Here is a 13,190-nt window from a genome sequence, read left to right as displayed (position 1 = left end):
ATTGATCTGGTGATTACTGTCTAAATTTCAAGCTTATTTTTAGCAATATGCTATTAAGTTATAATTATGTATGATGATTTTATGATTGAAAGGTTAGAAGGTGTCTATATATGTGGCCTTACATAACCTGGACTTTCCTAAAACAGTCTTACCTAATATTTCACTCATGTGTTTACATTCTTTTTTTATGTTGTGTTTTTTGAGAAAAATAACCATCCTGATTTCACAGTTGCATTAGCAAACAAATATGATTGTCATGTTTCTAGTAATTTTTCTTTCTAGTAATATGGCCTGTCAAATAATACATTAAACTGAGACAATTATGTAATTTCAAATAAAATTACTTTCTCAACATATTATATAACTTTTAATGCATGTATTTGTTTTTTTAGAAATCTTGTTTTGGTTTTATGCATGGTAAGCAAATAAATCTTAAAGTATTCATAATGAAATATGTAATGTTTCAGGGATGCTGACAGGAATGAATGAGACATCTGCTACCATAAATGTTGCTCCACAGAACTCTACTAGTCGTGTAATAATTGAGAGACTAATAAAGGCAGCAAATCTGGGTGTAGTCCCTTCTGGTCAAGATAAAATACACAGGTAAGAATACATGTCATTTGTAGTAAGATTGTATTTTAATTATGAATTTCCATTGGTTCAAAATTCATTTTCTAATATTAGGGAAAATTTTATTGTCTGCACTTTTAACAAATATTGTGTGCAACTTGGGCTGTGACACAGAATCCTAACCAGATATTAACTTGAATACTTGTCAACTGTTTATTTGAATGTATACAGGACATTAAATATCTAGACCTTACTGAACACAGCTAGGTAAAATTGTCTGTTTCTTCATTTTGTTTCAAAGAGAAAAGATAGCCTTTTCAAAACGCAGTACTTTCAGTAGTGTCTACATGTTTTTTCTGACTTCTGTTTCTGTTTTCGAAAGTAGGCTTATCTGGACATAATAGATGTATCATCTGAGAGAGGAAGCTTGATTTTCTTCCACATTAATTTTTTTACCCGTAATATCTAACAACATAAACTATGTGATTATTTTATTTTTAATTAGATGAAGATCATTTAAAGTACACGTTGAACATACATTGAACATTTTCTTCTCCTTGCTTATATGTGCAAGGAAAAACATAGTTTTCATCAGCCAAGAAAGTCAATGGCTCTATCTAATTCCAGTTCAGTCCATTTTATCAAAAAGCAGTGGTACAGAATGTAAGTCAAATCAATATGGCTATTTGTTAATCATAGCTTGTAATGTGATTGACTGAAAATATTCAGTCCAGTGAATCTGTATGGCTTGTCACCTGTGACAAGAGCAAACAAGAAAATTGCTATGTATGGAAAACTTAAGTAGACAGAAATATTAACAGCAAGACATCACTGGAAGCTGTTACCTTAGCTCCTGAATTTTGCTGTTTAAATAAAAGCAACGTATCTCCTCCTAAGGTAAAGAACAATCTTTTTCTTTGAAATTTTGCTGGCTTAGATGACTGTTTGGAGTGTTTATGTAATCTACACAGCTCAAATTAGCTGATATTTCTCTTCTTTGGATTTAGTCTTTTTTGCATCACTGGGCAGTTATATTGCATTGCATGAACATTAACCCAGCTGGATTTTCCTATGCATTTGATACGGTCAATGATAAAATTCTGTTTCACCATAAAAACATGGTACAGCTAGTGCAATTGCACTGAAATGATTGTCACTATTGACACCTGCTCCTCCGTGAAAGTGTCCTCATTTGTTGCATCCCTCAGGGATCTATGCAGTCTGCATTCTCAATATCAATTCAAAGACTAGGTGAGAGTGTCAATCAAGGGAGACTAAAGTGTCTGTGGTATACAGGTGTTCTCCATCTTTACCCTATCCATCACATGACACTTTGTGCAGAAGGATGGATTGTTTTGTGACCGAGTCTCAAAAAGACTACCTAAAATAATAGCTTAATACCTAACTAAGCCATGGGTTGCCTAACTGAAGATAAGTTTCTAATTTGTTCTTGCTTTCCCTGGCTTTTTGTAAAAAGGAGGAAATTTTCCACAAAGAGAGCCAGTAACTGAATTGAAGATTTACTTGCTGTTGGATACACCCCTTCGGAGTCAGTGGTTGAAGATGTGTTCTTTTAGGTATACAGAACACTTCAAAGCATCCTAAAATTTGGACTGTTTGCTGAAGTGTCCTTTTCATTTGGAACAGAATATATTCGGACTATCACAGAAGTTAGAGACTAGTTAGCATTTATAATGTCCAACAGGGAGAAAAGACATTCTTATAACAACTTAATACCTGCTAGAAGTTCCCAGAAGTGATGAGTGTTTAGAAAACAGTCCATCATTTGTTTCACTGTAAGCAAAGTTCACAAATACTATGCAGTTACAGTTGCAACTACAGAAATGAGAACAATAACTAATTAATACTGTGATTAACCTGTTCATCTATTAAAGACTGCTGTATTATCATTAATGAATCCTAGACTTAGATAAATCAATATCTGAGATTATTATTCTTAGATATTATGATTTGTCATTAATGAATACTCTCAAATCTCTAAAAGAAACCACTAAAATATTAATACATATGTATATATAAAAGATATATAGATAGATAGATAGATAGATGTTAAATCAACTCTCATTATAGTTAACAAAATCAGAATCCACTCTTGCAAAATATCATAGATGTAGGCAGTGTGGTGTGACTTGTTTTTATAGCACATACAGCATTTCAAGGTGATAAGATAAAGGCACCTTTACCTTGACAAACCAGTAATGAATATGATAAAAATATCATTAATTTTTTTTCTTCTTCTCTGATAGTATTGCCATTGTCCTGTTTGTTTAACAGCAAGTAGTATTTTGGAAGAAACTGTATACAACAACTTGTTTCATCTCATTGTGCTATTCTGTGAGGAGTAGTTCTGTTCATTTCTTGGAAATGCTCAGTACATACCCCTTTACACAGGAAAAGCAGTACCATTTTTAACCTGACGTTGCTGTCCTGCACTGCGCAGCCTGAATTGCATTAATCTCTCAGTTGGTCATTCCCAACTTGGTTATTATTACTTAATGACTGCTAATGACAAGAAATGTATATTGCCTGGTAATGAAATACATTCATTCAAAATGCAGTAGTACAGTTTAATACAGGCCTAATCTAATGAGCAGGAACAGGTGTGTATTTCTTGGGGTTTTTTTTTTCTGTCTGAGCATATTTGTACTCATGACAAAGATGTTGTCATGTTGGTGAGACCCAATTACTTCTCTTTAAATTTGTAGCCCTATTTAGGATTGCATTTTTGCACTAAAATAACTAAGGCAACTATAGTGAAGGTTTGAAAATAAATACTTGCAACAAATACCAAGAGGATAGCATGCACTCACCAATGGAAAATGAAGTAAATGTAAACCTGTCAAACATTGGCTATACATGAATACATATAACAGTGTAGCAACACTTTCTAACATGCTTTTTTGCTCTCTTTACGCTATGACTGATAGTATTGCCATTTTCATCATTAGAAGAAAGTAATAATTTAACTGTTACTGAATGTAGATCAAAATGTCAGATAATGCAGTTGATTGTATTTTAGACTGTATTTTCTGACCTGTTCTTCATATTAAAATATTTCACAAAGGTGATTATGGTGATTGTTGTAGAAGTCTTAAAGCTTACATAGACATTTCCATCTTCTGAGAACTACTGTTTGTTAATTATTTGAAAAGATGAAGGGTGATTTGAAAAGATGAACAACACATAGAAATTGACCAAATGATTTAAAAAATAATCTGAAGATGCCCAAAGCTTTCAGTCTTGTGATCATCTGTGAACATCATTTGAATATCTACAAGCAAGGATACTGAAAGAAAAGTATTTTTTTTCCTACAGGGAATCAAATCAGTCTGAATAACCACTTATTCATGCACTTAAGTTAAAATATGTCTGCTGTTTGTATTCAGTATAGAAAGTCTGACAGGTATTTTTCTGTCTTCAAGATAAGAGGATACATAACTGAGCGTATTTTTTTCCTCAAAGTTGATTCTTCTGAGGGCCAGCCCTTTGATACCATATCTCTGGTTGGGCAATAGTACTCATTACCTTATAGATATAAAATATAAATTCTAGGCTGTTCTCTTCTGTTTCAAAATGTGATGAAACAAGGATTTCACTGAAATCAAGATTTTCAGTATTTTTTCTTTTAACTAACACAAGCCTTATTTATCAAGAGACATCCTAGTGTTACTTTCAGTATCTGTTGCTTATTCCATCTCAGATGAATATTCTAAGAGTTCCTCAGGTGTCTTTCTGCTTTCTTCATTTTCAGCTTCATAACCTCCCACCAGGATAGGTTTTTTTCACTTTGATTGTAGCAGAAGACAACAGACAGTGATAGAATGAAAGGAAGAGCTGCAGACTTTACTTACCATTAGATTGGTCTTACAGTCTTCTTGAAAGTGTCAGAATACTGTCTACTATTACTTAAGGATGAAGGAAAGGTGTCTCAGGGTTCTTTGACTTAGAAAGAAAATAATGGAAACACTGATGCAAAACGTGACCATTACCTCCAGGCTTTGGCAGAAAAGTTTTCATGTGTTTGAGTAGCATATACCAGAACAGCTCTTTCAGAGCTGGAATCACACTTAGGTTTATGCTGGTACAATTCCACTGATGTCAGAAAAATTATTGAATGGTATGCAGAACAGGGCCTTCTTGAATTATTTTCCTCTCCTCCTTTCACTCTCTGAAGCATTTTCTAGATGGAGTGCATTGTGCTTTAGTATATTGTTTCCCCCAGTGAAATGGCAGATTTAGCATTCGAAATGCAAAATGATGCAGTGTAGAGCATCCTCTTCCACAGTTTTCACTCCTTAAGATTTTACTTGTGCATTGCCTGATCAGTCAGTGAGATAAAAGCCTAAACAGATACAAAGAATAGATTACAGTTAACCTCAACCAACTAAATGGTCCATTCAACTAATCTGGTGCTGCTGTTGTATTTGAAAGGAATCCACAATTAGTATCAGGAAATTGTGAGGTTAAAAAATAAGCACAGTATTATCTATTTACCTTTATTCTGCTGGTTGTGGCTTTAACCTTTTGTGAATAAGTAAGTATTAACAGATGTTACATATTTTCCATCTGGAGTTTGGAGATTTGCACTCTTTTAGCTAAACCTAAACATGTTGTGGAAATCGTATGACAGTAAGCATACTGCAATGGATGTGCATTGAAAACCTGAAGAACATAAGTGCAACTAGACACAGTATTGAAACTTGCATGAAATACTGAAAGAAAAAAAAAAAAGAAAAAGAAGGAAAGAGGGAAGGAAGTAAAAAAGGAAGAAAAGTCAATCAATCCAAGGATCAACACTTGTTCTGCAGTAGTCTTTATTCCCTACCCCATGCATCAGCCTGGCAGTCTGGTTGTATTCACCCCTTTTTATCATTTTGCAACCTGTCATGTCCCATTTAGGTTATATTGGCAGACTGATTCTCAAAGGAAAGAGGGTTTTGTTTACAGACAATTTTGATTATCAGAGAATGGCTTGCTTAGTAATGTTATCATCCCCACACCTTCTTATCCAGCAACACTTAATTTGGGGAGAAAAGGTGCGTGACTGTGCATGTGTAGGTGTGTATGTACTGAACAAACCTCTCCTTGAAAGAGTCCACTTGGAAAATCTTTGACTATGTCATAGTCCACTTTATACTAAGTTGGAAGAGTTCTCTGAAAGTTCCAAGCCCCATCAGCCTACCACAGCTCACAACTGCAGGTGTGTGTGTCAGACAGGAAGGTCTAGCCATTTAGTGAAGGAGAAACGTCATCTAGAAATTAATGAGAAACAGATGTAAATTCTTTGTAGTTACTCCATTTGGACCCAAATATATACTCTCTATAAGGCTGACAGGTAAGTCCAACAAGCCCAGAAGGACATTTTTAAGGACCGTTTCTGATGTGTGTGTACACAGAATTGTTTTCTAACATATCTTACTAAGTAGTTGACCTGTTTAAAGCTCAGTGATGTAAAATGTACCTCTGGCAGTAATCCCTGTGAAGCAGTTGTATGGACTGTTCTGCTTCCATAGTTTTTTAGTTTTTCAGTTGGGCCTCATAATCTTTTTCTACACTTCAGGAGAGGTGTAATGAGTGGCAAAGTAAGTAAACTTGTTATAAACTTGCAGCTTTGATTTTGCTGCCTAATTTCTTCAGTAGGAATTAATTGAGGGGCTAAACGCCCTAGGCAAAAGAGTTTTTCTGCAAGCTTTTACCTGTAGGTGACAGAATTCTAAATGGAATGGTGTATCCCTGTCCACAGCTATTTTAGCTCTCCTTGTAGACAGAATTTGTAAACTTTTAACATTTTTTAAGTTTACTGTAGAATCCCAGATGAAAAATAATATTGAAAATGTAAAGCCTGTTAGACATCCAACTAGGCTAACTATTTACTTTTCTTTTGTCAGCCTGTAATGAAAGGCTTTCTGGTGAGTCACTACTCCTAGGTAAATATTTTTATTACTAGTTTCATAGAAAAACAGGGTTTTTAAAAATGAATGTACTCATTCCACAGTTTCTACTATTTATTTCTTAATCAAATCCTGGTATTCCAAAACACGAAATTTCCTCACTGTTAATAAGATGGCCCTGCATGTACTAATACAGTTTTTGTGTTAACATATGATGATTTTGATTAACTGGTACAAAACACTTAATAAGGATGAAGTCTTTCTACAACATCATTTGAAGACATTTTATATATATTACTGCACACAGGGAGCTAGTATGTGAATTTCAAAACTTACAAATAACTTTAAGAAGTCAAATTTGAGCTCAGTATTGAAAGCATATGAGTGAGTTACTTTGGATATAATCAAAATAGATTGTTCCAGCCTAGTTTGTTTGCTGTCCACTAGAGGACAGCACTGCTTTTGTATCAGAATGCTGTAAAGTGAAAAATATGTTCAGCGTTTTCTTTGAACAGCAAACAGGAACCTTCTGAGTCAGTTGTTTAAGTAGAAAACATGTAATACTTAAACTAAATGAATGGGAAAACATCTTTGATTTGAAAGATTTTTGAACAGGTTTGATATTTTAATGTGTTTCTGTAAGGTGAATTATTTTCTTGGAATTACCTACATTTTTACAAGTGAAAATGTATAGCTTGTTTTAAAAGAGGACCATATGTAATTCACTTATTTATCATGTTAAACTCTTGACTCTTTAAGAAAAACAAAAAGAACAGAATAGATGAGAAAAAAACAGGTCAGGCAACGATGAGAGTTTTGTGTTTGCAAGGAGCAAATACTGTGATTCAAGTTTTCAGCTTCTTGAAGTTTTGGAAAGGATATACATCCAAGTAAAAAATGCTGAAGTTCCTGAACTAAGAGGAAATACCGGGGAAGATCGTGCAGCATCTTTTGAACATGTAGAATACTGCTGTGTACTGGACAGCAAGTTCTGAGGACTTGTGTGGATTCATGCACTGTTGTTAGAAATACAGTGAGCTGCTCACTGTTTACAGAGGAGAAGCTCAAAATCTTTAGCAATAAAAAATACTTCAGCAAAAAAATACTTTCACAATAAAATTAAATGATAAAAATACAGTGCAAATTTGAATGTAATTTATTTTACAATTTTACAGTTAAGCCCCAGAATAGCTAATGTTGAAAATAAGTTACATCTCGGTAATGAATTATGTATGTTGAACAGTTTAATTGAAGAGAAATGTTAAAACAGCATTAACTGGTCTGGAAAAGAAATAAAGCACCCCAAAATATCATTATGTAATTTTTAATATAAATATTATTCAAACTGTATGACCTAATAAGCAATGTTAAGCAAGTTTATTTCTGAAAGGTTAAAATCACCAAGTTAAGAAAAAGATGTTTCTTTTTGTGAGTATGCTTCTGCTGCTTTGTTTCATTAAGCTTCCTGCATCCCCAGGTCAGAATTAATTCACAGTAATGCTATTCCATATACTTTTTTCATGTCCTACCGCATATTGAGAGAACAACTTGTAGGCCAATTATAAGATAAAATGCTGAATATAAGGGCGAACTAAAATATTTTTTTATGTCCATATGATATGGAATCTATATTATAGTTGTTCTTTCTTACACTTACAAATTAAAGATTAACTCACAGTAGTATTTTTTTTCCTTTGAATATATTCATTGCATAGCTTGATTACATGTTTCTGAACTTTGGACTAATTATTTGTCTACAGCTAGGGCAGAACACCGCATCCTGTGATCGTCTTTCTTACTAATAGGATTCTGTCTGCTTCAGCAGGCAATAATTGAAGGCTTAATGTGCAGGATTTAAAAAAAAAAAAAAAAAAAGTTTTAGCTTCCATGGGTCATTGTCACTGTTTCTGGTAAGCAATAAAACTGTAAAAAAAAAAAAAAAAAAAAAAGAAATTTTAGTTTAAATAGAGGGATCAAAGATGAAAAAGAGTGCCTGACAGGAGAGAGCATGTGCTTTAGTGCTGTTGAATTATGTGTCACAAACCCTGCTCTGCTGTGAACAAATATCCAGATAGTATTCAGCTGTAAATTCATGTTTTCAAATGTTGAATTTTAAAGATTAGATTTTTAGAGTGAGTCACTCTGTTGCTCTCTATTCCTCAGCTTGAAATTTTCATAATCTTTCCAAGTGAAAATGCCTCTCTTGCATATTGCAGCTATCTTCTTTCAACAAATAAAGGGAAAAAATAACCACTAGTCCTTAGTGAAACTAGCATTTGGTAAATGCTGTCACACTGTAATTCTGATACTCTGTTCTTTTTCCTTTATTAGGAATTCCAACTAATCATAAATAAAATATCCTTATAGGACAACCATTAAAAAAGCTGTATTTTCACTGCCAGCACTGTATTTATTTTTAACTGTTGAAAAGCTGAACGGCTTTATAAAAATACACAGTGCTTTATTGATGCTCATTTAGAATATGGTACATTTTCATAGCTACTGACAGATACCATATTTCAGCAAATCTGTGAATACTCCTATCTTTTGCCATGTCACATAACCTCAGAATGTTTAATGTTCTTTTTAAAGAAACATATATATCTTTGGGAAAACTTAGAACGTGCAAATAACTGCAGTGTAACAGAAACAACCATCTAAAAATATTTGGCTCTGTTTTCTGAATGTCCCTCTCGTGTTTTTTGTGGGTTTTTCATGTTCACTGCTCTGTCTTTTATTTTGTTTGCTGCAACAGAGCCACATGGATATTACCTTATTCCAAGAGTTGTCCAAATGACAATTTCCCTGTTTTGGAGAAATTTTCTCTACTAATAGCTGGTGTACAAGTCAGATTTTAATGTTTGACAGTGCAGTTTCCAAGGCTTTAGTCAGACTATGAAGCCTAATTGTTGTCAATATCTTTTAAAAAATATTTAGATGCAAATTCTTATCTTTAAGACAGTATCAACTTTCACAAAGAGTAAAAATTATTACTGGCTTCAGGGGAAAATAAGAGTTGTTCCACAGCTTCTTACAAAGAATAAATACCTGCTATACAAAGTGATTAATTTTTGCTGCTGAAAAATTCTTAACAGCTTTCTGATCTAACTATTTAGTTGAGCAGAACACACGTATCATAAAGTTCACATGGCCTTGTAACTGTAAGCATATATAATATAATGATATGTACTCGCTTTAAAAATCAGATTCTACCCAAATTGTTAAATGACAGAGTTTTTAAAACATCTAAATAATTAGCAAATCAGTTTTACTGATTAAATATTGTAACCAAAAGTCAACAGCTTCATGTTTAATAATTGAGTTCGTTTCAAAGATTCAAATCAACCTCTTATAATTGGTTTCAGAAACTTCTTCCCCATTTTAAGGAACAGATTTCAGTTTCCAAAGTTCAGAAGCAGTAGTAAGCCCATTCTGTTGTTTCCATTCCTCTATACATCCTTTCTTTTGGTAAAAAGATGTTCTGTTCTTTTTTTACAAAGTGACTCCAGATCACTATTTATACAAAGTTAGCCAATGCTAGTTAAGTGTACTAACGTTTTATGTGGAATTATTCCAAGTTTCAGACCCTTCATGCCTTGCAAACCACCTGAAAACTCACATTTATTGACGTGTTCTTTGCAGAGGTATGGAAAAGTAATATTGATCACCTATCAGATTTTGCAAATGCGCTTGTGAAAATATTGGCACCAAACTCATCGCTGGTGCTTTGGTCTCTCCCAGCTTTCTCAGAACGCTGACTTCATATCACTTTCTGGTTTTAATAAAAGGGGTAAAATCAGGCCTTGGGGCTGTGCAACACAGCAAGAGTGACAACTACCAACCCTTGTGTGTGCATGCTCAGACGTAATCTGTTCCGGGTTGTCCCAGGACACAACTCTTAAATAAATAAAGTGACTAATAGGACAGTTGTTTATATAATTATTCCCCTGTCAAAATCAACAAGAGAAATAGTGATCTTTTACATTGCAGTGCAAGTAGACAAAATCACTGATACAATTAGCTAAGTAGTTAATTTTTATAGTAGTGATGTGGTTTCAGAAGCTCCTATTATAGGGAGACGTCTTTGAATGTATCTGTAATCCGGACAAAAGAAATAGATTGACCTGTGATGGGTGACATTAGAGAAGTGCCCCGTGTTTCCTTAATTAGTATAATGTGTTATGAGATTTTGATATGCTTAGTTTAAAAAGAAAAAAAGGCAGAAATTACTTCTCGTTTAAAGAGAACCTGCTTCCTGCTTAAGTGGCTAATATTTTAATTAAATCTGGAGTGAAGTTTTTTGAGTATCTCCTGATAAACTCCCTCCTTTATGTTGATGGTAATTAAACAGATCCCTAAGGGCCCGAGCAGGCTCTTTGCGAGGCCCGTGCTAATTGTCAGACATGAGACACTGACCAGTTGGTTTGCTCTTGAATAGCCGACAGCGTGCTGTCAGCCTAGCAGTTTTATTTTTCTGCATTGTGCGCTGTTGTCAGGGCTAACTGGGTCCTTTTGTGGCTGAAGATGTTGCGCAAATTGAGGCAGATGGCTCTGGTTCAGACACGTGTCCTTCAGCAGGAGGAGATTGGCCCTGCAAAGTGGGGTCAGGCTGGGTCGCAGACCCGCTCCTCACTTGTTCTTGTTCTCGAAAGCCCATGTGCAGAAACTTGGTTGTTGTGTAGTAACCAGCTACAACAACAACAACAAAAAACATACAAAAAAGCCTGGTGTGCTCCTTGTGGGATATGGAGGACGAGGCTACTGCCATCCTCATCCTTTCTGTCTCTTGGGCCTTGCTGTGCATGCAGAATGAATTAACAGGATTGACAGAAGTTCATTGTGCCTAAAATGGCTTTTCAGTCCATTGTGGTGCTTAAAAGGCCAGTTTTGCTTTTAATTCCATGTAATTAGTGGTTTCCTCATGTCTTGGAATTCAGTAATGGTGCATTAGACCTAAATTTTATTTATATATTTATTATATATTATTATATTATTATTATATTCTATTATTATATTTATTTATTTATATATAATATATATATGTATATTTGTTTGTTTTGTAGGACTAGAAAATATGTAAATGTTGACTGTTTTTTTGTAATAAATATTCTGGAGGTTAAATGCAATCACAGACAAAATGTGGTGTCTTGCTATTATCATTATTTCAGAGGATGGTGTTGGAAGTTTATTAGTTTGAGTATTTTTAGCCTGAATTAATTCCTGAGGCAGCAGGAGGGTGTGCTTTTCTGAAAATACAACAGTGTAGCTTTTGGAAGCATTTGCATTTAGTGTCATTGGATTTTCTTTGAGTCACCAAATGATGTTTACCCATGAAGATCCCCTTAGAACTGAATTTGTTTGGATCAACCGTGCACACTGAAATAGTTCCTCAGAACTGTACAGAGGCTGGAGTTTTGGGATGCAAATAATAATTTAAGTTGATTTTGTTATGCGTATTATTAAATTTAGAGTTTTGCACAGTCCCTTTTTTTTTTCCTGAAGTACTAAAATATTTGCACAACAATTAAGAAATTTTCTGTAGAATTTATGTTTTTCTGGTGTATCCTCTGAAATTGACTAATGAAATTGGAGGCGTTTTGTTAATACATAAACTCGCTTAATTGTTGCAGGAAAAAAACATTAGTAGTCTTTAGCCTTAAGGTTCACAGTGATTTCTTTCTTTTTTTTTTTCCTTTCATCCACTCCAGGTTTGCAGCAAAGACTGTTCACAGTGGGTCACTGATGCTAGTCACAGTGGAGCTGAAGGAGAGCTCTACAGCACAGCTCATCATAAATACTGAGAAAACTGTGATTGGTTCTGTTCTGCTGCGGGAGCTGAAGCCTGTCCTGTCCCAGGGGTAACCTGCTTACATCTGGACTTCAGAATCTGGCACACAACAAAAGTGCCTGGCATCCACTACTGCTGCCTTTCATTTATAATAATAGCCCTTCCATCTGGCAGTGGGGGGAAGAATACACTCTTGACATTCTTCTGCTTTAGAATGCTAGTGTATGCAAGTCGTCTCCTTTTTTTTCTGCTTGCTAACCAAAGAACATATATTTTACTGTCAGTTATCTGCATTCTTAAATGTATTTCCCGTTTGTTCTATCTGAGTACTTTCCTCTCTTTCCACCCCCCTCCCTTTCCCCACTATAGTGGACAAATATTAGATAATGAAGTTGAAAGGAAATCAACACTGCTTAAGAATCGTGTTAAAAACAGCACACAGATAGGTTCCAGCAACATATGCAACAATTATGTGTGCACTTCAGAGAAGCACACACTCGTATAACAAATACAGGAAAATTGTTTGCTTTCTGAAAATCCTTGTGCACCTGAACTCATGTAGTAAGAATATTGTTCCCATTTGATATGATTTTCTGAAATATTTCTGTTAAGCTGCCAATAAAGTAGTGCTTTGAGCAGAAAGCGCCTCTTTCTTGTTTTGTTAGAGATTCTGTGATGATCGTCAGTGATGTATACCAATGATGGCCAATTTGAAGTAAATGTTAACAAGATTGGGTGCTACATATGCATTAGGAAACACTTCTTGTGAAAGTTGACAGTGTTTGTGCTCCAGTTTTAATTTTCTGATACACAGTTACGTTTTTGTTACTAAATAAAACATGTCACTCTTATTTTCAAATTGGCCTATTTATGAAATACTGATTGAGAAGAACTGTTGGGACATACTGTTGCCTAGC

At 34.5% G+C, this 13,190-nt stretch overlaps 1 protein-coding gene across 1 annotated transcript in view; it reads left to right on the top strand.

The window, feature by feature from the left end:
- AP3B1 (adaptor related protein complex 3 subunit beta 1) overlaps positions 1 to 12,915 on the top strand; it is a 159,572-nt gene extending 146,657 nt beyond the window's left edge. Inside the window, exons 25-26 of the mRNA XM_042875404.1 lie at positions 468 to 606; positions 12,194 to 12,915. Coding sequence (XP_042731338.1) covers positions 468 to 606; positions 12,194 to 12,347 — 293 coding nt within the window. The 3' untranslated portion in view covers positions 12,348 to 12,915. The remainder of the gene's footprint in view (positions 1 to 467; positions 607 to 12,193) is intronic.
- Positions 12,916 to 13,190: the final 275 nt, after the last annotated feature.

Source organism: Lagopus leucura, unplaced genomic scaffold, assembly GCF_019238085.1.
Source record: "Lagopus leucura isolate 7727_CA_CO unplaced genomic scaffold, USGS_WTPT01 Super-Scaffold_100014, whole genome shotgun sequence".
Classification (NCBI taxonomy): Eukaryota; Metazoa; Chordata; class Aves; order Galliformes; family Phasianidae; genus Lagopus; species Lagopus leucura.
This window is presented reverse-complemented; position numbering and strand designations above follow the sequence as displayed.